The 26,693-nt window shown below is 48.6% G+C and overlaps 2 protein-coding genes and 1 pseudogene across 6 annotated transcripts; 2 read left to right on the top strand and 1 right to left on the bottom strand.

Annotated features, from left to right (window-relative positions):
- Nucleotides 1-1,359: 1,359 nt before the first annotated feature.
- On the top strand, nucleotides 1,360-25,782 carry FXYD4 (FXYD domain containing ion transport regulator 4). 4 transcript variants are annotated; one of them, XM_084904803.1, is made up of 9 exons: nucleotides 19,718-19,964; nucleotides 20,459-20,530; nucleotides 21,694-21,753; nucleotides 22,550-22,582; nucleotides 22,690-22,713; nucleotides 23,617-23,691; nucleotides 23,798-23,834; nucleotides 24,121-24,158; nucleotides 24,345-25,782. In XM_084904803.1, exons 3-9 carry the CDS (start codon nucleotides 21,714-21,716, stop codon nucleotides 24,362-24,364), a joined length of 267 nt encoding a protein of 88 aa, XP_084760929.1. In that variant the 5' UTR covers nucleotides 19,718-19,964; nucleotides 20,459-20,530; nucleotides 21,694-21,713; the 3' UTR covers nucleotides 24,365-25,782. The 4 variants fall into 4 exon arrangements, with proteins under 4 accessions (XP_084760928.1, XP_084760931.1, XP_084760929.1 ...); XM_084904802.1 differs by lacking the exons at nucleotides 19,718-19,964; nucleotides 20,459-20,530 and adding an exon at nucleotides 1,360-1,751; XM_084904805.1 differs by lacking the exons at nucleotides 19,718-19,964; nucleotides 20,459-20,530 and adding exons at nucleotides 1,605-1,625; nucleotides 1,662-1,751 and having other exon boundaries at nucleotides 21,694-22,582.
- LOC311632875 (acyl carrier protein, mitochondrial) lies at nucleotides 3,801-4,478 on the top strand. Its single transcript, XM_084904831.1, has one exon. It carries the CDS (start codon nucleotides 3,834-3,836, stop codon nucleotides 4,296-4,298), a length of 465 nt encoding a protein of 154 aa, XP_084760957.1. The 5' UTR covers nucleotides 3,801-3,833; the 3' UTR covers nucleotides 4,299-4,478.
- On the bottom strand, nucleotides 10,574-11,171 carry LOC311632815 (mitochondrial import inner membrane translocase subunit TIM14-like; annotated as a pseudogene). Its single transcript has one exon. The product of its transcript is annotated as a mitochondrial import inner membrane translocase subunit TIM14-like (transcript).
- Nucleotides 25,783-26,693: the final 911 nt, after the last annotated feature.

The following is a 26,693-nucleotide window of genomic DNA, read 5'->3' as shown; positions in this document are numbered from 1 at the left end:
TCTCAACTAGAGCTATAAACTCTGACCATTCAGAGCCATCAAGGTCGGCTAGCTCTTTTTACATTTTATCTCCAGTGACAATGTTAGGTTTCCCAGCACCTTCCTCTCTGAAATCAAATTTTTTTTTGGGGGGGGTCTTAATCTTACTTGACCTCTTAAGAACCCTTGACATATCACTCTTTTTTTAAAAAATATATTTTTATTGATTTTTTAAAATATATCTTATTGATTTTTTTACAGAGAGGAAGGGAGAGAGATAGAGAGCTAGAAATGTCGATGAGAGAGAGTCATCAATCAGCTGCCTCTTGCACACCCCCCACCGGGGATGTGCCTGCAACCAATGTACATGCCCTTGACCAGAATCGAACCCGGACCTTTCAGTCTGCAGACCGACGCTCTACCGCTGAGCCAAACCGGTTTCGGCTATTTTATTGATTTTTTTTTACAGAGAGAGGGATAGAGAGTTAGAAACATCGATGAGAGAGAAACATCGATCAGCTGCCTCTTGCACACCCTCTACTGGGGATGTGCCCGCAACCAATGTACATGTCCTTGACCGGAATCGAACCCGGGACCTTTCAGTCAGCAGTCTGACGCTCTATCCACTGAGCCAAACCAGTTTTCACTTAAATCAATTTTTTTTTAAAAAAATTTTTAATCCTTACCCAAGGATATTTTCCATTGATTTTTTAGGGAGAGTAGAAGAGAGGGAAAGACAGAGAGAAACATCAATGTGAGAGAAACACATCAATTGGTTGCTTCCTGCACCAGCCCCAGGGCCTGACCAGAGCCCAGGCAGGGAAGGAATCTGCAACCAAGGTCTGTGCCCTTGACTGGAATCGAATCCAGGACCCTATATAATTTTATTAATCTATGTCACCCAATAAAGTCAATGACAAGGAAGGGGAAAAGGGAGGGAAGGAGGGAGGAAGGCAGGGAGGGGAAGAGAAAAAAGACAAGAGAATCCACATACAGTTTAACACGGAGTGGGGTGCTGAAGAGCTGTGTAAACTGTAATGGGGGAGGAGGGAGCGCCGCCTGAAGCCAGACTTGCTGCTGCGAGGCCCAGCCTTCACTACCCTCTTCACCCATTTCCTCTTTCTGAAATTGGGTGCTGAGAGCCTGCCTTGGTGGGTGAGGAGGACCTGCGTCAGCATGTGGGAGTCCTGGAAGAGCACCAGGCAGCCCAAAGGCTGCTGCTGGGAGCCAAGCTGCTGTCACCAGGGAGGAGTGCCGGAGCCCTAGAGGGTCACAGCGCAGGGGAGGCGCATCAGCAGACCATCTCCCCAGGGAGGTGACAGGAGGGTCGGGGAGCGATCTGATGTGGAGGACTCCATGAGACAGACAGGCTGGGGCGGGGGTGAGACCACCAAGGGGGTTTGTTACTGTTGTTTTTTTGTTTTTCGTGGGGGTTTTTTGTTTTGTTTTTTTGTGGTTATTCCTCACTGGAGGATACCCTGACCTGAATCAAATATCCACTGAGCCAAACCGGCCAGGGCCAGAAGGTTTGTTTTATTTTTTTTTATTTATTTCAGAGAGGAAGAGAGAAACCATCCATGATGAGAATCCCTGATTGGCTGCCTCCTGCATTCCCCCTCTCCAGGGATGGAGCCACAACCAGCCATGTGGCAACCAGCCATGTGCGCGGAGGGAACCATGAGCTGGTTCGCAGGTGAGGCCCGACCCCTGGGCCAGCTGGGCAGAGCGCCTGTTTTTGGAGATGACCGTGAAGTGCGATGGGAATGAACCCGGTGAGTCTTGGCGGTAATTCCAAGGCGGAAGGCTGAGAGGCCTGGGGGCCCTGGGTGGGGAGCGCCCTGTGTGGTGGAGGGAGACGCGGCGAGCTCTACAAGGCGCGAAGCCCCAGCCGGTGTGGCCCAGTGGACAGAGCCTCGGCCTGAGTGAGGGTCCCGGGTTCGATTCCGGACCAGGGCACGGAACTCGGCTGCAGGCTCCTGCCCAGCCGAAGCCCTGGCTGGGCACATGCAATGGATGTTCTTCTCTCACGCTGATATTTCTGCCTCCGCCTCTCTCTAAATCAATGGGAAAAGATCCTCGGGTGAGGATTTTAAAAAGAATATGGAAAGGGTTGATGACAAGCGACACCGCCTGCCTCTGCTGTCAGCCCTTCCGCTTCTCCCCTGCACAGTCTGCTCGCTCACCCCCGAAGGACGCCCTCCGGGTCCCAGGCCACTCCCGGCCCACTGCCCGCGGGCCTGCGCCTCCGCCGGCCCCTCACTCAGCTCCCCTCCTGCTTCCGGGGCGGCCGCTCCTGAACACGGCGGCCTCCCGGGCCCGCGGCCCGCTCCGCGGAGCGGAGGGAAGAACCACAAACAGCCGGCGACGCGCTAACCCAGAGCCCGGCCGCCGCGGGAGGACGCGGACGGCGGCAGCCAATCCGCGCGAGGAGGGCGGGGCCGCTCCGCCGCGGGGAGCCCGCCCCCGCCTCAACGGCCGTCCCTAGGTGCTGATTGGCTGGAAGCCACCTAGGCCTTGCTCCGATTGGCTGCCTCTCCAGTCCTTCCGTGCGGAGGTGGCGAGCATCCGGGACGTGATCTCCTGGAGGGGGAAGAAGTGGTTCCCGGAGGTGGAGTCTGCGGAAGGGAGCGGGTCCTTCACGCCAGACTCGCGTGGGGCGGTGGCTGCCTCGGGGATCCCAGGATTCCCCTTCTTGAGACCCTCACACCGTGTCTGTACCCGCTTGTCCGAAGGCTGAAGGCCCGCTGCGCGAAGGGCCCCTCCCGCCGCCTCCCCAGCGCGCTGGGGATGAGCCCAGGCCGAGTTGGAGAAGTGAGCCCTGGTCCCTCAGCCACCCCTTCCGGTGGCCGCCTCCCCTCCTGCCTCACACCGCTCCCTCCTGCTCCCAGGGGCAGCCAGTGAGCAGTGAGGCTGCCTCCTCTCCCCCTCTCCTCTCCCATCCCCGCCCCCCGCCCGCACACCCAAACACGCAGCCTCCCGGGGAGTGAGCCCGGTGCTATGGGCCCAGGACAGAGGCGCTCGGCACACATAGGGGACTGAGGAGCATGCAGTGTCGCAGGGCGAGCATCTAGGATGCCCAACTGTTCCCAAAGGTCAGGTCACAAGCCACGCTTGCTCACAGGAAGTAAATGCAACTGCTACTGGTTAAGGGCAACACCGCAGGCAGCTCCAGCAGAGAGCTCCACGGCAGTACCTCCCTCTGGGGAATTTGTCTTAACATATTAAAAATCACACCCAGGGAACCATTTGTGCTCCGAGTTGCCCAGTTCTTCCCTGAAATCGGTTCCCTTTTTCTTGAAATGCATCACCTTCCGTATCCCACATACCTACCGACCTTAAACCCCTTAAAAGTTCCCTGACCTCCACTTGGGAGGGAAGGCATGTTTCCCAACGAGACGCACCCTTCTCCACTCCTTGGTCGAAGAAGACACTTTCTTCTCTGCTTTACCAGAGGGATCCCTCATTCCCGTTCTATCTGCGCTGCGCAGAAGGGCCTGCCTTCATCTGGGTCACTGGCCCCAAAGGGTTGGCAACAAGAGGGCAAGGAGAGCAAGGGGATCCCTGAGGGAGACAACCTCGGAAGTGGGTCCAGATGGGAGACTTCTCAGAGACCACATTCTGGTTCTCACAAATGGGGATTATTTTGCCCTGACCAGGTAGTCAGTTGGTTAGAGCAGCCTCCTGGTACACGAAGATTGTGGGTGTGATTCCTGGCAGGGCACATATAAGAATCAACCAATGAATGCATAAATAAATGGGACAAGAAATCTATTTCTCTCTCATCAACAAATAAAAACTTAAAAACTGGACTAGACCGGCGGGCGCAGCGCAGTGCATGCTGGGTCGGCGTAGCCATGGCGGCTCGTGTCCTTTCCTCCTGTGTCCGCCGCCTGCCCGCGGCCTTGGCGTCGCTGCCCCGGCTTCCCACGCTGGCCGCCGCCCGGCCGCTCAGCGCCACGCTGCGCCCCGCGGAGACCCAGCCGAGGCCCCGGGCTCCGGGCTCCGCGCTCGCGCAGGTACCAGGCAGAGTTCCACAGCTGTGCCGCCAGTACAGTGACGCGCCCCCACTGACGCTAGAGGGGATCAAGGACCGTGTTCTTTATGTCTTGAAACTCTATGACAAGATTGATCCAGAAAAGCTCTCAGTAAATTCCCATTTTATGAAAGACCTGGGCTTAGACAGTTTGGACCAAGTGGAGATCATCATGGCCATGGAGGACGAATTTGGTTTTGAAATTCCTGATATAGATGCGGAGAAATTGATGTGTCCACAAGAAATTGTAGATTACATTGCAGATAAGAAGGATGTATATGAATAAAGATCAGACCCCTTATCTTCACCAAGAAGACAGAGGCGAGCGTCTGGCCGAGAGAACCAGTTTTAGCATCATTGCTGACATCGACAGAGCAACTCTGTTTAAACTTGTATTTAAATTGTCTAAGTTTTTGTGCCCTTTGAAATAAATCTATAAAACAATAAAAAAAAAAAAACTTAAAAACTCACACAAAAAAAGAGAGGCATTTTTCCTCCTACACCAGAGCCCTCAAAATAGACCATTTCAGCCTCCCACTGAGCCTGTGACATTCAATCCTCCTAGTCCCAGACGATAGGGAAAAGACTCATATTATGCTCCCATGGAAACCGAAATGGGGTGTTTAGGTCCAAGTCTGTTGTCTCGAAGAATGAAGTCATGGACAAAAACGGCTAGCAGAAGCAGAGTTTATTGAGAGAAGTCAGTCCTGGGAAAAGTGCAGCTAGGGTTTGAAACAGGACCGTGTACAGAGCTCCCACGCCATGCGCAGCCAGGGGTAGTTCAGCATCCAAGCTCATTGAAATCCATTAGCCCACGTGTGGAGTCCACATGGCCATAAGACACGTGGGGCAGGCGAGTGTCAGGGGGTTGGGGAGAGAGCATGGCCTTTCTGCCTAGGTAGGCCCTAGGGGTAAGATACATGCTTGATAGCTTCTGATTGTTTTTTGGTGGGTTTTTTTTTTTTCCAAATAATTCTGCCTTATCAACATCCTTGGGATGGTTCCTACGCCTCACTGTGTTATAACTGGTTATCTGCAAGGTGCCTGTCTTTGCAACATCCATACATTTTTTTAAAATATTTTTTTATTGATTACAGAGAGGAAGGGAGGGGGAGAGAAAGATGAAAATATCAAAGTTGGAAGAGAATCATCCATTGGCCGCCTTCTGCATGCCCTACACTGGGATCAAGCCTGCAACCTGCTCAGGTGCTCTGACAGGGAATCGAACCATGACCTCCTGGTTCATAGGTCAGTGCTCAACCATTGAGCCACACCAGTCAGACAACATCCATACATTTTATTTTATTTCTTACTTTTTCAATCACATTTACTGGTTCGCATAAATATTTGAAAACACATGTGTCTCCTTTCTCTATCCTTGGCACAATATATTATAGATCTTAATAAACAAACAGCGGTAAGTAGTCATAGGGGAAAATGCATTTTAAAATATGAAAGGTCAGTAAATAGCCAAATAGGTCAATCATTAAAAGGACTAATGATTTAAAATTAAGCCACTGATTTGCAACTTTTTTTTTGAAATTTATTTATTTATTTATTTATTTATTTATTTATTTTAATATATTTTATTGATTTTGTACAGAGAGGAAGGGAGAGAGATAGAAAGCTAGAAACATCGATGAGAGAGAGTCATCGATCAGCTGCCTCTTGCACACCCCCTACTGGGGATATGCCCGCGACCAAGGTACATGCCCTTGACCGGAATCGAACCCGGGTCCCTTCAGTCCCCAAGCCGACGCTCTATCCATTGAGCCAAACCGGTCTCGGCTGATTTGCAACTTTTATTAAAATAAATTTCATCTATAAAAACAAGTTGATTTATAACTTGATCTTAACTCGTTTTGATAGCAGTTGAATTTTTACATTAAAAATTGCAAAATTTCAACTAAAGAAAAAATAAGACATTCAGGCATGGGTTTTTTTGGTTAACCATTTTATTTTTTTATTTTTATTTTTTATATGTTTTATTGAATTTTTATAGAGAGGAAAGGAGAGGGATAGAGGGTTAGAAACATTGATCAGAGAGAAACATCGATCAGCTGCCTCCTGCACAACCCCCACTAGGGATGTGCCTGCGACCAAGATACATGCCCTTAACTGGACTTGAACCCAGGACACTTCAGTCTGTAGGCCGATGCTCCATCCCCTGAGCCAAACCGGTTTCGGCTAACCATTTTATTTTTCAATATATGTATTTTTATTGATTTCACAGAGGAAGTGAGAGGGAGAGATAGAAACATCAATGATGAAAGAGAATCATTGATTGGTTAAATCCTGCATGCCTCTTACTGGGGATTGAGCCCGCAACCCAGGCATGTACTCTTGACTGGAATCGATCTCAGGACCTTTCAGTCCACAGGCCAACTAGGGCTAGACATGTTTACACTTTAAAAATTCTATCAACTTCAGCAAATAAAAAGTGCACATCAATTTACATTAGCCCACTGGTCCAGAATACATTTTCCATTTAAAATATTTTTAATATTTCTTCTGCACTGCATGGGTAGCTTCAGTATGTTCTTGATGAAGACAAAACTAGACAGATGTTGCCTGAGCTGAATGTGACAATCCAGCGAGACACATTAAGATAATTCTCCTTTTCTTGAACTGTCAGGTCAACTATGAAGTGATGGCATCCATAGTATAAAACAATATCTGCTAAGGTAAAGTTATATCCTCTAAGATAGACTTTATCTTCAAGATATAAATTAAAATCCTTCAACAGCCAGGACCAGTTTGGTTCAGTGGATAGAGCGTCGGTGTGCAGACTGAAAGGTCCCAGGTTTGATTCTAGTCAAGGGCATGTACATTGGTTGCGGGCACATCCCAGGCAGGGGATGTGCAGGAGGGAGCTGGTCGATATTTCTCTCTCATCGACGTTTCTAGCTCTCTATCCCTCTCTCTTTCTCTCTGTGGAAAATCAATAAAATATATTTTTTAAAATTTACTTAAGATCCTTCAACAGAATGTGGATCCATGTACTCGAGTTCCTTTGTACTCCAACCATTGTTGAACCATTGCTATCTCTTCTACAGTGCTCCCAAGCTAATATTCTTTGTTGGCTTCTTTGACTAGATGAGCTGCTATAATAGCCAATCCTCTTAGACATGGACCGCTGTTTGTTTGAAGAACTGGAACTGGCGCTCGCCCTGAGCGCTGTACTTGTTCCCTTTACTCAGCCCCAGGGACTGCAGCAGCATCAACTCCATGGCCGCTGCCATCTTTCAGCCTCAACGTCCATACATTCTAAAACTCATGTGTCCCGTGCGCACCCTTCTTTCCCCACCAGCTGGGTTGCCTTAGCAATTTTGCCTAGCTGGGACTAGTTCTAGGTCATTTTGCCTATCTCCCTGGTTTTTCTCGGAACCAGGCAAGGTCAGCAAGTTGTATTTTACCCAGGCCTGCCACGCTCCCCTTCCCAGCCCCTGTGGGCCTGCCCCTCTACCTAGCCCTCTTCTACTATCTTCTCACCACTATATACCAGACAAGACACGAGCCACTTCTCTTTCATTTTACCTTTGGCAATGTTAGAATTCCTCGGGGAAATCAATGGCTTTTAGGATATATCTTTCTCACAGGACAATAGGCAGTGCTTGGAGAAGGGGGGAAGCACAGTTTGTGAGTGTGGGGGCTGTGGCAATGATTGATTTGATCAAAGGAAGGAGTCCTAGGTATGAGTGCTGGTTTCCAGCCTACTCTTGTCAATAGACTTCCCTCCTTCCACACAAGGTCCTATGTATCCTTTGCAGTGCTGAGTCCAGAAGGGAAAAAAGAGTTCAGAGCTGGATCTAGCAGTTTTCTCTCAGCTTCTGATACCTACAGGCTCTCATTTGCACCCACCCAACTGAGGCTGGCTCTCCATCACCCACTCCTCCCAGCCTTTCACCATCTGAGGTTTGATTTCCCTGTAGGTCTTAGTGCCTCTTGCCTAGTTCTCCCATCCTTTATAATAAAATCCTAATGTGCTAAGTGTCCAATCATCCAGACGTTCAACCAATCAAAGCATAATATGCTAATGATATGCTAAGGCTGCTCAACTGCTTGCTATGACATGTACTTACCACGAGGGGGCAGACAGTTGACCAGTTGCTATGACATGCATTGACCACCAGGGGGAAGATGCTCTGACTGGCAGGTTAGCTTGCTGCTGGTGTCCAGCCGATAGGGACTGAGTAAGACGGGCCAGACATGCCCTGGAGCTCTCCCACAGTCTCTCCCTGGCTGGCCAACCTCCCCCATTCCTCCCCAGTCCCTATCATGCACCAGTGGGGTCCCTCGGCCTGGCCTGCACCCTCTCACAATCCAGGCAGTACCCCCCAACAGTGCACTGATTTCATGCACCAGGCCTCTAGTGTAGTAAATAAAAAATCAGACCCAAATGGATGGCTTTGGATGAGAAATGTATATCCAAGCCCTGGCCACTGTGACCCAGTGGTTAAGAGTGATTGCCTGAGCACCGAAGGGTCACAGGTTCAATTCCCAGTCAAGGGCACATACTTGGGTTGCAGGTTTCATCCCAGGCCATGCTAGGGTGTGTGAGGAAGCAACCAATTGATGTGTCTCTCACACATGGATGTTCTCTCTCTCTCTCTCTCTCTCTCTCTCTCTCTCTCTCTCTCTCTCTCTCTCTCTCTCTCAATAGAAAATCAATAGAAAAGCCCCATCCAGTGTGGCTCAGCGGTTGAACCAGGAGATCAGGGTTCAATTCCCAGTCAGGGTATATGCCCAGGTGGCAGTGTGCTTATCTAAACCTTTAACTTTCTTATTTATATAATTAAGCAAACTTTAAAAAAAAAAAAAAAATGTTTTGCTGCCAAACAGTTTGGAGGAAGTTTGTAGCCATTCAAATGCAAATTACCACATTCCCTAGCATCCTGGGAGAGTGGGCTTCCATATTGGATCTCCACGTGTCCCCCTCCCTTCCCCACATCCTGCTTACTTCGGGGGAAGCCTCCGCAACAGATCTGGCCGGATTTCTTTTCATCCTTAAAAGACAGACAGATCTTAAATTTCTCTTTCTTTTTTGCTTTCCAAAGTAATAACTAACCCCCAATTTGGCCAAGATAACACCCAATTTGCAAATTCTTTAATAATTTTTAAACAATGCACTGAGTAATCTCATTGTGGGAGAGCAGATAGCCTTGCCCTCTCCTGCCACCTTTGAATTTTTCCACATCAGAGGTGGTTTCAGCAGTGGAGTTTCACTTATTACAGATTTCAAATTCCAAATAAAAACCAATATTTAAATTTGAACAAGAAACCACATTCTTGCCGAAACCGGTTTGGCTCAGTGGATAGAGCGTCGGCCTATGGACTGAAAGGTCCCAGGTTCGATTCCGATCAAGGGCATGTACCTTGGTTGTGGGCACGTCCCCAGTGGGGGGGTGGGGGGGGTGCAGGAGGCAGCTGATCAATGTCTCTCTCTCATTGATGTTTCTAACTCTATCCCTCTAACTTCGACTCTGTAAAAAATCAATAAGATATATATATATTTTTTTTAAAGAAAGAAACCACATTCTTTAAGCATAAAACCAAAATTCTATAATACAATTTACTTTATATTTATAACCTAATTCTTCCCCATTAGCCTGGAAAAGATGTTCCACCATAGTTATAGATTCTTCAGCTGGTCTGTGGGCTTTTGAGTGCGGTTAATTTCCATCACCTTTTCCGGTGAATTTTTCCTCCTTTGCTCTAGGCGGAAAATATCATCTCCCCCAGGAGCCCCACGTTGGGCTCCAGATGTGGGATCCCTTATCACATTCCACGTGGTTCAGGATTCCGGTTCAGAGTCCAATTCTGGAGAAGGCCGCACAGAAATGAAAACAGACTGGAAAAAAGTTAATTTGGGAAAAATGGGAAGCAAGTGGGAGTCTACCTCTAGGGGGAGGACTACCACTAGGCTCAGGCCTTGCTATTCCTTTTATTGAGACTATGGGATACACCCATTACCCTTAAGCAGGTTTGGGATACACCCATAGCCCTTAGGCAGGTAATAAGCGGATTATCATATCAGTAAGGATTTACATGATTATAAGATGGAGAAGTTGCCTCAGTTACCATTGTCTCAATTAGATAGGGAGTGGTTGGCTCTGACCTTTCTTTCTTTCTTTTTCTTTTTTTTATTATAATAAATCTTTACAGGTGCTCCTCTTTCCCCCCTCTTCCCCCATAGTTTCCCTCCACTTGACTCCCAACTCCACCCCATGCCCTTACCCCCGCCCCTGTCTTCATCCATAGGTGTAAGATTTTTTTTTTTTTTTTTTTTTTTTTACTTAGTTTGTGCTAAATCATTTTTTTTTTAATTTTATTGATTTTTTACAGAAAGGAAGGGAGATAGAGAGCTAGAAACGTCGATGAGAGAGAAGCATCGACCAGCTGCCTCTTGCACACCCCCTACTGGGGGATGTGCCTGCAACCAAAGTACATGCCCTTGACCGGAATCGAACCTGGGACCTTTCAGTCCGCAAGCTGACGCTCTATCCACTGAGCCAAACCGGTCTCGGCTAAATCATTTTTTTAAATGTGTAGCTTTGGGACATTTTATTACAAAAAGCTGTTTTTATATATGTGACTAACAACTTAAAATTCACCATACATTTACTTCATTTTTTAGCTTGACCGTCTAGTAAATCTTTAGCTTCATCGATTTTGGCTGCTATGTAAGGAGATCCTCCCTTGTCTGGGTGGATTTAACAGCATAATTTGTCAGTGAGCATCTTATTTTTCCTTTATTGGCAGTAGGACTTACACCTAATATTAATGCTGCTTCTCGTTTTGTCATTTTGGGTTCAAACTTACCTCTGTAATAGCCACCACCGAAGGCAGATTTTGGTAGACTTTGAAAAACTTGTTTTACTTGAGGCTCCATATGCTTCATGGCTTGCAAAACATAATGGCCTGCAAATCCTGCAGCAGCAATGGTCAATCCAGCTGCGACCACTGTACTGGCCATGGCTCCGGCTCGGCTCCCCTGCCTCCGCCGAGAGTGCGGCTCATCCCAGCCCGGAAGGCCGCGGCCACTCACTCCCCGCCGCCCCCGGACAGCAAGGGCACCGCCGGCAGGGACCAAAGGTCCACACCCGGGCAGCCGGAGCCCTCGGCAGCGGTGAGATGTAAGATTTTTGTCCAATCTCTTTCCTCACCCCTCAGACTCCCTTCCCCCTGAGAATTGTTGGTCCAATCCCTTTCTATGTCCCTGATTTTATTATGTTCACCAGTCCATTTTGTTCTTCAGATTTTTTATTCACTTGATTTTTAGATTCACTTGTTGGTAGGTATGTATTTTATGTCTTTTTGTTGTTCGTAATTTTTACCTTTACTTTTCTTCTTCTTCTTCCTCTCCTTAAAGAATACCCTTCAGCATTTCATGTAATCCTGGTTTGGTGTTGATGAACTCCTTTAACTTGTTCTTGTCTGTGAAGCTCTTTATCTGACCTTCAATTCTGAATGATAGCTTTGCTGGGTAGAGTAATCTTGGTTGTAGGTTCTTGTTGTTCATCATTTTGAAAATTTCTTGCCACTCCCTTCTGGCCTGCATAGTTTCTGTTGAGAAATCAGCTGACAGTCGTATGGGTACTCCCTTGTAGGTAACTAGCTTTTCTCTTGCTGCTTGTAAGATTCTCTCTTTGTCTTTTGCCTTTGGCATTTTAATTATGTTGTGTCTTGGTGTGTTCTTCTTTGGATTCCTCTTGTTTGGGGTTCTGTATGCTTCCTGAACTTGTAATTCTATTTCTTTTACAAGGTAGGGAAAGCTTTCTATCATTATTTCTTTCAATAGTCCTTCAATATCCTGCTCGCTCTCCTCTGGCACCCCCAAAATCCGGATGTTGATACGTTTTAAGCAGTTCCAGAGGCTCCTTACACTATCCTCACACTTTTGGATTCTTCTTTCTTTCTGCTTCTCTGGTTGGGTGATTTTTTCTTCCTTATATTCCAGATCTTTGGTTTGATTCTTGGGGTACGTTGATCTATAGTTGAGTTTCTATATATTCTTTATTTCAGAGACTGTATGCTTAATGGTGGCAGGCTTGATCCCCAGTGTGGTAGCTAATCAATGATTCTCTCTCATCATTGATGTTTCCATCTCTCTTTTCCACTCCCTTCCTTTCTGAAATCAATAAAAATATATTTATTAAATAAATATCAATGGAAAAAACTATCATTGGATAAGGATTAACAACAGCAAAAAGAAATGCATATCCAAGAAGCAGGGCCAGTGGGCAATGCTCCTTGAACGTGACTTCCTGAAAATATCCTTCCCTACCAGTCCAGCCCTCAGGAATCACATCTTTTTTTTTTTTTTTTTTTTTTTTTTTTTTTTTTAGGAATCACATCTTGAGAGAGTAGTTCAGTGGTTGGCAAACCGTGGCTCATGAGCCACATGCAGCTCTTTGGTCCCCTTGAGTGTGGCTCTTCCACAAAATACCACATGCGGGCATTTCGTGGCCTATGTGCAGAAGTCAGTTTTTGGCCTAGGCAAGTCTATTTTGAAGAAGTGGCATTAGAACACTCAAGGGGCAAAAGAGCCGCATGTAGCTCTTGAGCTGAGGTTGCCAGCCACTGGAATGGTTGTTCATTCTAAACACTCCTAATGAATAAAAGGACAGTACAGTGGTGCCTTGCATAACGAACGCCTCGCACAGCGAACTTTGGACAGGTTTTTCATGAAACCATCGGCCAAAAAGCAGAAAATGGATGAAGATGTGCAAGATTCGGTAGACTCTACTTAGTCTGTCTTAAAATTAAAAAAATTATGTTTTTAGATGTATCTAAATAAAAATATGTCATCTTAGCATATTTTTTTTATGTCATCTTAGCATATTTTATGCTACAGAACGAATTATTTTTTTTAACATGTATTGTTATGGGAAAACGCTTTTCACATAACGAACTTTTCACATAACAAGCTTGCTCCTGGAACGAATTAAGTTCGTTGTATGAGGCACCACTGTATAGTAAATACTTCTTAGTTTGTAAAGCTTCTAATGCTTTCTATACCGAGTTTTGTGACCATTTATAAGTACTGGGTTTAATAGCTAAGAAAAAAATTCATTAACCTGGGAACTGACTTGACACCACTTCATTGCTACCATCACTGAGTGTGTAGACCACCTTTGGTGCCTCTCAGAGGGGTCAGACGCAGGACTTGGCCATGGTACACCTGCACCTCCAGCCAACTTGGGCAGGAAGAGATGAGGCAATGATCACCATTGTGCTTGCAGACATCACACAGGTTGCTGGGATCCTCTTCCTGATCTGCCCCAGACTCAGCCTGTCCCCTGCCTTAGATCAGTGTCAATACCACCTGGCTCAGTGACTTTTTCTTTCTACTTGTTGAAGGTGAAAATCCCTGTGGTAATAGGGAGAGTAGCGGGTGAATCCCTCAAGAGGTCAGAAGCTGTAGGGCAAAAGCACTAGACCCTCTGGAGCGGTGGATCTGAAGTTCTTTTCGTATTTCATGGAGACCTTCCAAAGCAAAGCCTTTTAAGTCCTTGGGACTTAAAAGTGTCCCCTTCCTACCATGCCTGCTTTCTTGCTGCTTATTTCCAACCGTGGCCTGATAGGGCAGAAGAACTCCCCGAGGAGCCTAGAAACTTTGGTTGAGTGTCCAGAGTGTGACCTTGTGCAAGACCTTTTTTTTCTCTGGAAAGCAGATTTCCCACGGGGATCTCTCCCAATGTTGATCCCCTTTCCTCATGCTGCAGATCTCTGTGTGTACGTTAGGGCCATTCCTAATTCCAGTTAACAGCTCCTGGGAACCCAGAAGCGTAATCAGATGTCATCGTACCGTAAACATTCAAAGCAGGCACTTTATAGATAAGTAAACAGGTCCAGTCAGTTCCTCAATTGCACATAGCAAGCAACCAACAGAGCCTGCATTTGACTACAAAGTATGTGGCTCTGAGTGTTTCTTCTGAGTCTTGAGCTTAACAACGTTCCACACACCAGGCCTGAGAGGCGGTCATTCCCCAAGTACACACAGGGCTACTGAGGTGGCCCCCAGCCCCTGCAGCACTGCCACCCAAACCTCCCAGGGAAAACCTGCCATCCTTCCATTTGTGGGAGAGGGAACCAAATGAAGCTCAGAAAGCGAGTGGCAGAGCTGGGCTTCACATCCAGCTCTTTCTGACCTCAGAACCTCTGCTCAGACTCTGTGCAGAAGCTGAATCTTGGAAACTGAGCTCCAAGGAAAATTTTCATGAGGAAATGCAACATACTCACAGGAGAAATGCCCCCCTCCCTTCCTATCCCCCCTGCCCTGCCTTTGGGCCCGTCCTGTCTGTCCCCTGCCCCCAGCACTGGGAGCATCCGATGACTTCTTGTCCTCACTGACTCATCATTCATTCGAAAACTGGCCACCTACATGGAAGAGAGGAGGAGACCGAAGAAAGAGGCAGACCACTCCAGACGGGCAGGCGGAGGTTAACAAGCAAGGGAACTTACTGTCTCGGTCAAGTACAAGAGGAGTAAATATCCACATCTGCCCACCAGAAACTTAAACGTTTATATAGAGCCCTTAACTGGGCACAGTGGTACAGTCCCATCAAAAAGTGTTCTCAGCCCTGACAGGTTTGGCTCGGCACATGGACTAAAAGGTCAAGGGCATGTACCTTGGTTGCGGGCACATTCCCAGCAGGGGGTATGCAGGAAGCAGCTGATTGATGTTTTTCTCTCAATGATGTTTCTAACGCTCTATCCTTCTCCCTTCCTCTCTGTAAAAAAATCAATAAAATGTATTTAAGAAAAAAGAAAGTGTTCTCAACAACACCTTTCTCTCTCAAAGGTATAGTGTTAGCCAAAACCGGTTTGGCTCAGTGGATAGAGCATCAGCCTGCCGACTGAAAGGTCCCAGGTTCGATTCCGGTCAAGGGCATGTACCTTGGTTGCAGGCACGCCCTCAGTAGGGGATGTGCAAGAGGCAGCTGATCGGTGTTTCTCTCTCATCGATGTTTCTAACTCTCTATCCCTCTCTCTTCCCTTCTGTAAAAAAATCAATTATATATATATATATATATATATATATATATATATATATATATATTTTTTTTTTTTTTTTTTAAAAAAGGTTTAGTGTTAGCCCTGACAGTTACTGTATTTATTTCTTGTAATGCAAGCCTCTGACTTAAGCTTGATTGTCCAGGTATGAAATATCCATTTCAAAGAAGGTTATCTCAGAGAAACACATGGCTGGTCACGTAGATAAAGAGCTATGATAGATAAAGAACCAGGTCACCTCCCTTCCAGGCTCCTTTGCTCTAAGAAATTTTATTTCAGTAATTGGCCATTAGTGCTATTTGTTTTTCTTTCTCTTCCTGGACTTTAAATTCCTGCTGTGATGTTTTAAATCCACCAAAAAAGTGTGAGCCTGTGAAACCCTAGGCTCCCACCCTCAACCCTAATAACTTCAGAACCCAGGCCCATTCTCTCTCTCTCTCTCTCTCTTTCTCTCTCTCTCTCTCTCTCTCTCTCTCTTTCCATCCTCATTGAGTGGTCCCAGGTGTGCTGTGTAATTTCCAGGTTCTATGAGTAATAAACCTCTTATTCTTTCCAGTTTCTTGATGATGATTGCTGAAGGACATCTTGCAATCATAAGAACCACAGGACTGGTTATGGATAGGCTGAGTTCAGTACGACACACACATGTGTCCTTGGAACAGCTCCCCTCGTGGGGTTGGTAGGCAGAGCGTACATTTCAAGAACGTGGGATGAAATGAGGAACCTTTGACTGCCATGATCCAGCTCGAGGGTCAACCAGCAGCCACACCCTCCTCTAATAACTATCCAGTCAAAGTCTGTTTATTGGGTCATAGCTGGGCATTGGAAATAAAGGAGGCAACTTCCCTGCCTTCGGTTGGCACCAGGCAGTGGGAAAAGCAGTGAACAGGGAGAAATTGGGGGGAGGGGACTGCAGAATAGAGAGGCCTGGGTCACGCAGAGCCAATGGCACAGCCTAAAGGTATACAGTGGAATGTGAGGCAAGAGGAGGGTTGGCCAGCAGCACATGAATCAGGCCTGGGGGCCCACAGAGGAAGGCGGCCCACTCCTTATCCTGGAGCTGGCAGCCCTCCTCTGCCCACCGCCCAGAAGGTAGGGGAGAAACCGGGCTGGATGCTTTCTGACGTCCAGCTGTCAGTCTCCCCGGATAGAGTGGGGCCTGGTCAGAGGGTAGATGATTCTGAGGGGTGCATCGATCCCAGCCTTCTCCTCCATGGTCACCCAGTCAAAGGAAAAGCAATGGGAGCACTGAGCAGAGGGAATTGACTCCATGTCAGTCGCTGGCTCCATGCCAATTTGTTATGGGCAGAAATAGAATACTGGGACTAGCTATAGTTATAAGAAATAGTAATCATGCTTTGTGAACCTTGATTGTGAAACCGGAAAACCAATGGGTCTGTGCTGCCGGTCACTGCTTGAGCCAATTAAGCAGGGACAGGTTAGAATCATATGAGTATTTATTCCAAAACGAAAGCAGCACGGGAGGGCAGCAAGTCATTCTTGAAAATCTGCTTTGCACCCCACCCATAACCCAGCTGCTTATCTTGAGCAGGACAAAGATTACCTGGGGAAGTAGGCAAAAAGAATAAGAACGGGTGTGCAGATTATAGCTTTGGGGAAATAGCAATTAAGCTAGGGTGGGATTCCATTATTTAGGCAACAAGACTGTTAATCTTTCCAAGATAATAAGGCAATTCTTGAAAGATATGCATGGCCTTCCAACATTGATTCCCCGGGGGCTTACAACTCCGAGCAGTGTAAGAATGCGCTATCTTTAATCAGAATAAAACAATTGTTAGGGGCACAAATAGAATATTGGGGACTAGCTGTAGTTATTAGAAATATTGCCAAAACCGGTTTGTCTCGGTGGATGGAGCGTCAGCCTGCAGACTGAAGGATCCCAGGATCCATTCCGGTCAAGGGCACATCCCGGGTGGATGTTTTTCTTTCTTTTTAAAATATATTTTATTGATTTTTTTACAGAGAGGAAGGGAGCAGGATAGAGAATTAGAGACATTGATGAGAGAGAAATAAACATCGACTAGCTGCCTCCTTCACACCCCCTACCAGGGATGTGCCAGCAACCAATGTACATGCCCTTGACCTTTCAGTCCTCAGACCAAGGCTCTATCCAGTGAGCCAAACCGGTTTCAGCTCTAATTGATGTTTCTGACTCTCTATCTATCTCCCTTCCTCTCTGTCTCTGTGAGAGATCAATAAAATATATATATTTTCTCTGCCGAAACTGGTTTGGCTCGCTGGATAGCGCATCAGCCTGCAGACTGAAAGGTCCTAGATTAGATTCCAATCAATGGCACGTACCTTGGTTTCGGGCACATCCCCAGTAGGGGGCATGCAGGAGGCAGCTGATTGATGTTTCTCTCATGGATGATTCTAACTCTCTCCCTTCCTCTGTAAAAAAAAAAAAAGAGGAGAAAAAGAAATCAATAATATATATATATATTTTTTAATATATTTTTTAAAAAATATTAACCATGCTCTGTTAACCACGATTGTTTTATTTTTCTTTTTTTCTTTTTTTTTAAATTTTATTGATTATGGTATCACATATGCCCACCCCCCTGTTGTCCATGGCCATGGGCTAGGCCCATATGCATGCACACAAGTCCTTTGGTTGATCTCTCCCCCTTACCCTCACCCTCTTCTACTTTCCCTCTGAGATTTGAGAGTCTGATCGCTGCTTCTCTTTCTCTGGGTCTGTTTTTGTTCATCAGTTTATGTTGTTCATTATTGCTTTTCTTTTTTGTGTATTGTGGCCTCTGTGAGAGACAGAATTCTGTGGGAATAGTCCAGCCTGAAGTGGGGCTGGTTGTAAAGCAGTCCTTTTTGCTGTAGTATCAGTGAGGTTGTTTCCTGTAATGTTTGTGTTTCCCTTTGATGTCCTTTATAGTGAACTGCAGCTACTTCTGCAGGCTTTCCTCTTGTTTGTAGGAGAGTCAGTATTTCCTGGAGATGCTGAGTAGGGCAATTCTTTCTTTAAGAGTCCCCTTCCTTTTAATGTTGCTGTATGGGGGAGGAAGGCATACCTGGAGTCGTAAATATGGACTTTTGTCCCTTCCTCAGCTGTAGGACTCTGGTCAAGGCAATGAGCTCAGCCTTCGGTCAAAAGCATTAGGAGGCAATGCCAGGGCTGGTCTATTATGGTCTATTGCTGTATATCTAATTTTCTTTTTTCTTTTTTTAAAATATATTTTATTGGTTTTGTACAGAGAGGAAGGGAGAGAGATAGAGTTAGAAACATCGATGAGAGAGAGTCATCAATCAGCTGCCTCTTGCACACTCCCTACTGGGGATATGCCCGCAACCAAGGTACATGCCCTTGACCGGAATCGAACCCGGGACCCTTCAGTCCCCAAGCCGATGCTCTATCCATTGAGCCAAACCGGTCTCGGCTGTATATCTAATTTTCTTAATGTCTTTCCTTCTAAAATTATTGTCATTAGCAAACCATACTTTATCAGAATTGCCTAATAGCTGGTATTTTAGATCAGGCCTGTCTGAATAAACTTGTTCTACTATTCTTACACAGGAGTGCCAAATATCCTCCTTTCCCTTCACAGGCAGGAGGGTGGCTGCAATGGGTTTGACATACTTTGAGAGTCACTCAGGGGCGTCTAGGAGTAAGGCCCGGTATCTAGTGAGGGTCCCCCTGTAAGAACCTTTGAATCTACCGTAGTGTGGGGTCAGGACCTCTAGTGGCTGTCCCAGTGTTAGCATGGCGGCCTATTTTACCAGGAGCATTGTGGTTGCAACAGCCCTTAAAAATGCTAGCCATGCTGCCATAAAAAAGAAGGAATTCTCATCATTTGCAGCAACCTGGATAGAACTAGAGAACATTATGCTGAGTGAAATAAGCCAGTCAATAAAAGAGAAATACCACATGGCCTCACTCATTTATGGACATTAAAAAACATTATAAACTGACAAACCAAAAGATAGATATAAAGACAGTAAAGCAACAAGCAGACTGTAAAATTACACCAGGGAGAGTAGGGAGATCTGGGGGAGATAAGAGATCAACCAAAGGACTTGTATACATGCATATAAGTACAACTAATGGACACAAAACTCTGGGGAGGGAGGGTATGTGGGGGGGGGGGCAATGTTAAAATATGTACACAGATAATAATTTAATATTAAAAAAAAAAATGCTAGCCATGCCCAGTTGGTGTGAGCAGGAGGTTGAGCAGGAAGGAGGTCATGGTTCAACTCCCAGTCAGGGCTCATGCCCAGGTTTCGGGCCAGAACCCCGGTGTGGGGTATGCAGGAAGCAGCTGATCAAGGAACTCACTCTTCATTGAAGTTTCAATCTCTCCCTCTCTCTTTCTCTCAAATAAAATATATATATATATTTTAAATGCTAGCCATGCCTGGCCAATGTGGCTTGGTGGTTGAGCATTGACCTATGAACCAGGAGGCCACAGTTGACTCCCAGTTGGGGCACAGGCCTAGACTGTGGGCTCAATCCTCAGTGTGGAGCATGAAGGAACCAACCAATCTTATGATTCTGTCTTATCATTGTTTCTATCTCTCTCTCCCTTATCTGAAATTAATAAAAACATAAACAAGCAAATATATATATATATATATATATATATATATATATATATATATTTAAAATTTTAAAGTCTCCTTAAGGAAAGGGTCAGAGGTTCTGCCCATCCCTCTCCCCCACCACCACCTCAGTGTCTGGAGCCCCCAGGAGCTCTGCTCTGGGTCTAGCCTGCTCCTCAAAAGCAAACCAGGGAGAGCGAGCTGCTGGAATCTCACCGAGTCTGATAGGTTCCCTCCTGTGGGAGGGTATTGTTGCCCTGGGCGAGGCTGCTGGGTTTAAAGAACTGGAACCCACCAAGCTGAACACAGACCTGCTCTGCGCACCCTGCCCTCTGGTGAGCTCAGAACTGGCTCTCAGGTGAGCAGGCGACTGCTAGGACTTCTGGCAGCTGGGGGCATGGGGGGGGGGGGGGGCAGAGGAATGGCCCAGACTACCAGCCTGAGGAAGGGGTGGTGGTGCCCGGATGCTCTCGTGAACAGTGATCCTGTTTGAGGGTTTGAGAGTTGGAGGTGCCTATTCTGTGACCCCTGTCAGATGGATGGCGGAAACAGGAGCCAGCCTCAGTCTAAAGATTATGTAAAATGGAGTTGCAGCCCTCAGGGTCCAGGAATTCCAGGGCGTGAGAGGAGAGGCAGGCTAGTCTACCGGAGGGCAGCTCAGAGACTGCTCCAAGGACACACCCTGCCTACAGAGGCAGCATGTGAAAGGCCCTCCCTTCAAGGCAGTAGGACCGAGGTATTAATGTATTTATTCTTGTAACACCTTTTACTGTTCTTAGACTTGACAAATTAACTTACTTCATTCAGTCGTAACCCCATGAGGCTGCTATTCTAGTTATCCTGATTTTCCAGGACAAAGAAGCACAGAGAAATTCAGTAACTCCGAGTTACATGGCTGTTCAGTGGCTTAGGCTTCCCCGCCAGGTGAGCCCAGCAAATAGTAACAATGGCTTCCCATGGAACACCTATCCCTCCCGCAGCCAACAATGTGCAAAGCCTTGGGAAGGGCCTTATCTCCAGGGGAGGGCCACCCCAGGGACTAGTTCTGGCGCCCTAAGGCGAAAGATGGATGTCCCCCCCATCACCCAGTTTCCTGCTATTAGCAGCTTGCACTCGGAGTGGATTTGGGGCAGCCTGGAGCAGAGTCCCAGCCCGGCTGGAGTGGGATGGGAGGCTCTTTGCCCCTAGCAGTCCTCCACGCCCCCGGTAAGCTGCTGGCTCCTGCCCAGCTCAGACCTGGCGTGCCCTGGGGAACAATAGCCCGGGACCTGCCCTTTGTGTGCGGTTAGGAGAGCGGGCATCAAAGCGTGAGTCAGTACACCTGAAACTAATTCAAAATAATACTGAATGTAAACTGCAATTTAATTTCTTTTAGTAACAAAAAAAGGGGAGGGGGGACCTGAGTTAAAACAACAGCCCTGTTCACCTGACCTTGGGTCAGGCATCTGACAGATTTTTTTTTTTTTTTTTTTTTGATCCTCACCCGATGATATTTTTCCATTGATTTTATTTTATTTTTTAAAATATATTTTTATTGATTTCAGAGAGAAGGGAAAAGGAGAGAAGATAGAAACATCAATGAGAGAATCATTGATTGGCTGCCTCTTGCACACCCCACACTGGATACCAAGCCCATAACCTGGGCATGTGCCCTTGACCGGAATTGAACCTGAGACAAGTCAGTCCACAGGTTGACGCTCTATCCACTGAGCCAAACCAGCTAGGGCTCCATTGATTTTTAGAGAGAGTAGAAGAAAGAGGGAAAGACATAGAGAAATATGGATGTGAGAGAAACACATAGATTGGTTGCCTCCTGCATACGCCCTGACCAGGGTCCAAGCTGGAGAGGAGCCTGCAACCAAGGTATGTGCCCTTGACTGGGATCGAACCTGGGACCCCTCGGTCTGCAGGCTGAGGCTCTATCCACTGAACCAAACGGGCTAGGGCCTGACATAGATTTTAACAAAGCTGTATAGTTATTCATATGCAAAGGCACTGCTCTAAGCACTTTCCCAACAAGCAAATGCACCTTTGGGGTGGGGGCTCTTGCTTTCCCACCTGACTCCAGCCTGACCCTCCCCCTACAGCCCTGCCCTGCAGCTGTGACATGGAGGGAGTGACCTGGGGCCTTCTCCTTGTGCTGGCAGGTGAGTCTCTGGGGGCCCTGCTGTCCCTCATACCCACAGAGGCAGTGAAAAGCAGAGCAGCATCTCTCAAGGGGGCCTGGTGTCAAATAAATGTTGTTGTTGTTGTTAATATATTTTTATTGATTTCAGAGAGGAAGAGAGGAGAAAGAGACAGAAACATTGGCATTGGCAATGACGGAGAATCATTGATGGGCTGCCTCCTGCACGCCCCGCACTGGGGATCGAGCCCGCAACTCAGACTTGACCGGAATCGAACCTGGGATCTTTGGATCTGCAGGCCAATACTCTATCCATTGAGCCAAATCAGCTAGGGCTCAAATAAATGTGTTTTTGTTTACACTGTCGATTTAAAGGGAAAAGATAATACAGGAGATAATAGTTCAGGGAAGAAGTGGAAGTTGCACAATCTGTTCTGGGCTAATGAACTCGGGGAAGCCTGTAACCATCTGTTGGCATGAAGAGAATAGCGTCCCCATTTTTTTAGGAAGAGGAGGGTCAGCTAGGGTCTGCGTTGGAAGCTTCCCGGAGAGGGGAGAGATACAGACATGCCATCCCATTTTGAGTGCAAAAATAGCAGGAAGCCTGCTAATAGCAGCAAGGGCTGAGTGAGGGGCCAAAGGCCGGGGGCTGGGACAACCTCAGCAGCACTGCCGGGGCTGAAGGTGTGAGGGAGGGAACCAGCCCCAGGGTGCCTCCCAGTGAGCTGGCTGTCCTTGCTCTTTGGGCTGAGGTCGGCCTGCAATTCACCATGAGACCAGTGTCATGACCACCCAAATCCTCTGCTTCCCCCACCCAGGCCTGCCTGCTGTGGAAGCCAGCGACCTGATTGGTGAGTGAGGCCCAAACTGCTCTTGCTGTCCCACATTTCCCCTCTAAGACCCCACATCCTGCCTCCAACGTTTTTTGGTCCTTACTTATTTTTTTTCTTTCCTACAGATGAAGACAGTGCCTTCTGTTACGGTAAGAGCTGACGTCCCTCACGCCTGTCCTGGACCTCTGCTAGCGGTTGGTGAGGGGTGATGTGGAGCCCAGTGCAGACGTAGCGGGGCTTGAGGGGGTGAGAAGGAGGGGCAGCATGGCGCGGGGGCTGGAGAGTAAAGGCCAGTGTGGTCAACTGAAAGAACAAAGGCCAACAGGCAACCTGGTCTTGGAAAGAACCTCCCTCCAGCATGGAAGGAAGGCGCCTGCCATGCTGAGGAAGCAGATTCTGGGGAAGTAGCTGCAGGCACTGGGCTGCTGGGTGGCCAGGTATCTCACACCAGCCTTCTTCCTTCCCCTCACTCTCACTCCCCTTTCTCAGCACCCAGGTCCCTGCTGCCCCCCAGCCTCCCAGAGGGTTTGCACTGTCCTCCAATGCCCCCAAATGCCCTGAGCTCCCCCTCGCTCAGATCACATGCCACCTTCCTTTAAAAAATATATATATAAAATTGATTTTTTACAGAGAGGAAGGGAGAGAGATAGAGAGTTAGAAACATCGATGAGAGAGAGTCATCGATCAGCTGCCTCTTGCACATCTCCTACTGGGGATGAGCCCGCAACCAAGGTACATGCCCTTGATCGGAATCAAACCTGTGACCTTTCAGTCCGCAGGCCTACGCTCTACCACTGAGCCAAACCGGTTTCGGCAGAAAAGCCTTCCTTGATTATCCCTTAAAAGCCCCCTATTTTTTTTTCCTGTGCTCTTCTGCTTAATGTTTTCTTCCTAGTCCTTGCTCCCACCAGATCATGGACTAGTGCTGTGTATGTCTACTGGCTGGGTTCTCTGCCTGGAATGTGAGTGCAGCTGCACCGGCAGGTGCTCACGGTTACCTGCCCGAGTGCTGGGGTGGAGCAGGCTGGCCCCAGCTCCCTCTCCTCCCCTAGACTGGGAGACCCTGCAGCTGGGCGGGATGATCTGCGCTGGGCTCCTGTGCATCGCTGGAATCTTGTTCGCCCTGAGTGAGCTGGGGGGCTGGCGGGAAGGGGCTGAGGGAGGACATGTGAGGGGGGGGCGGGGGGAGCACGGTCCCCAGGCCCTTTGCATGGGTGTCTCTTCCTCTCACAGGTGGCAAATGCAAATGCAAGCTCAATCGCAATCAAAGGTGAGCATAAGGCCCTACTGTGTGCGCCTCCAGCTGAGCAGACGGTTGGGAAAGCCCTGTAACTTGGAGAGAGAGGACAGCTTCATGGCTGCTCCCCGGGCTGCGGTGGGATTACTCACAGATAATCCACCCAAAGGGGCCCCACATCAGAGAAAGCTCTGAGCTCTGCCCTTTTTAAAATGACCGAATAGCAAGGGGGCAGTTAGGGACCTCTTGGGAGGGGGCACCAGGAATCTTGGTTGGGTACAGAAGGTCCACGTATGCTAATCTGATGTTCCTCCCTCAGCCCCCTGTCTGAGAAAGCTGTTCCACTCATCACTTCAGGTGAGGCGGGCTTCTCCGAGGGGCTCCGGGCGTCAGTCAGGGTGGCCACAGCCTTTGAGATAAAAATGATATGCTGTGTGTCAGGCGGGACCGTGCCGGGCCAGCCAGCCTTGGGGTTGCCCAGGGCTGAGGGGGCGTCTGTGTAGTGACCACGTTGTGAGGACCTGATTCCCACTCTCTCCACAGGCTCCTCCAGTGTCTGCTGAGCGAGGACCAGCTCCATGGCACCGCCAGGGCTAGCTCCCCTGCAGTTGGTTCCCGCCCCACTTGGGGCCTTAGGCTCCTCTGATCAAAGCTTATTTCTAATTAAACTGGCCTTCCTCCTCCCCTGGCCTCTGATGGTGTCCGGCTCCAAACCCCCATTTCTCAGTGGTGCCAGATCTGGAAAGAACGATGTGGCCTAGACTTTGGGTCCCTGTCTCGTGGGCAGGGACCCTGCCTCCAACTCGCATTCCCAGGCCCTGAGGTAGAGCCCTTCCAGCAGAACGTCTATGTGTAAGGGGTGGATTCTCGGCTTAGTCCAGAGCTGCAGCAGGAGCTCCGAGACCCTGAATGGGACCCGGGACGCCTGGCTGTGGAGCAGCCACTGTCCAAGCTGAGTGGTGCAGTGTGAGCGGGAGCCACGGAGTGGGCGGCTGCACCAAGCCCGTCTATCTGCCAGGCAGATTCTGCCAGCCCCAGCTCTCTGAGCGGGAGGAGGTGCACACCGGAGGAGAGGAGTGGGTGGGTGCATGAGCACCAGTGGGTGAGGTGGTCAGGCCAGAGGTGACATCTGAGGTGACTCATCTGTGAACAGAAGAGCCAGCCACGCGAACACCGTTCCTAGTGGAGGGCAGTGTCTGGGCCCCCTGCGGGACACTGGCCTTCCTGCCTCTTCAGGGCTAGAGAAAGTGAGGAGGCAATGTGGCCACTGCGAGGAGCACCACTGCCCCCTGCTGAGCTGGGCTCCGGCCCAGGGAGCAGGGGAGGGAGCTCGGTGCAGGACACAGCGCCAGAGTGCGGTCTCCAGAGGAGTGTGCAGGCGGGAGCCAGCACAGCCTTCCCCACGGAGTGGGCTCACCCCCTTCCCTTCTGGGACGCGGAGGATCTGGTGTGAGGAAGCAAACACAAGCTCTGCCTGAGAACCAGTCTGGCCTCTGTGGGGCCGCAGCATGGACAGGATCTTGGCAGCGCCCTCTGCGTGCCTGCCCGCTGCTGCTCTGGAGGAAGGTGGGTCCCCGTCCTCTCACGCTGTTTGAAATCCTTTCAGCAACAAGGAGCCGAAGCCGGTTTGGCTCAGTGGATAGAGCGTCGGTCTGCGGACTGAAAGGTCCCAGGTTCGATTCCGGTTGAGGGCATGTACATTGGTTGCGGGCACATCCCCAGTAGGGGGTGTGCAAGAGGCAGCTGGTCGATGTTTCTCTCTCATCGACGTTTCTAGCTCTCTATCTCTTTCCCTTCCTCTCTGTAAAAAATCAATAAAATATATTTAAAAAAAAAAAAAAAAAAAAAAAAACAAGGAAACCCCATGGTATCCTGGGGACCCCAGTCATTTTGACTCATGATGTGGAGTGCACAGGGAAGAGCATTCCACATTGCTCTTCCCATGTCGGTCCAGTGGACACGGACACACACACACACACACACACACACAGGAACACACGGTTCTGCTCTGCTTGCAGCCTGCCAAGCACAGCTTCCTTTAAGTTTTGCCTGAACAAACCCCAGACCCCTCAAGTCCTCTAAGCACCCATTTTGGGTGAGGGCCCCGCAGAGTGTGCGGGAGAGGCTGTGCTCTGTCCGGGAGCCTTGTCCAGTGACAGGCTAGCGCCTGGGGCTGAGGCTGAGCACCTGGTCCCGAGGCTGCGGGGAGCGTGGGGCATCCTGGGTGGGAGCAGTCGGGGCCGCTGGCGGAGGGAGGGCGGTGCAGTGCGCAGTGTTCCCCGAGGGAGGGCGGTGCAGTGCGCAGTGTTCCCCGCCGGCTGCCGCCGGAGCCCTGCTGGTGGGCTGCTGATTGGCAAGGGAAAGCGCTCCGCTGCCCGCTCCGGAGGGCGTGGGGAAGGTTGCCACAGGGTGTGGGAGTCTCAGGCCCGGCTTCCTGGGCTCCAGAGACCCATTCGCGGGCCTTTCTCTCCGAGGGGAGTGGGTAGCTTTAGTCGAAATTCCCTCCTGTCATTTCTTTGCAGCCCAAGGACGGACCAGGGAAAACAAAAGGTAATTTTCACCTGTTGAATCCTTAGTATGTGATGGACACATAGACAGTTCACATGTTAACTCCATTTCCCCAGCAGCATGCGACACAGGCTGGCATTGCCCCCTCTGTGCATAAGAGGAGACTCGGGCTTTCTTGCTTTTGAGCCATTCCTGAAGGACTAGGCCCCGCTGCCTTTCTGATATTTATCATTATCTGAAAGAGATTGCCTGTTTGGGGACTCTATATCCCTCCTCCCCTGGAAGCAATCTTATTTTTTCTAATTGCAAACATTTTTCATGCCTATTAGAGGAAACTTGAACATTACAGAAGTATCTCACTTAGAAGATAAACCAATTTCTAAC

This window comes from Pipistrellus hanaki (assembly GCF_964339955.1).
Source record: "Pipistrellus hanaki genome assembly, chromosome: 14".
Taxonomy (NCBI): domain Eukaryota; kingdom Metazoa; phylum Chordata; class Mammalia; order Chiroptera; family Vespertilionidae; genus Pipistrellus; species Pipistrellus hanaki.
The sequence above is the reverse complement of the archived record's forward strand: the minus strand, read 5'-3'. Positions and strand labels throughout refer to the sequence as shown.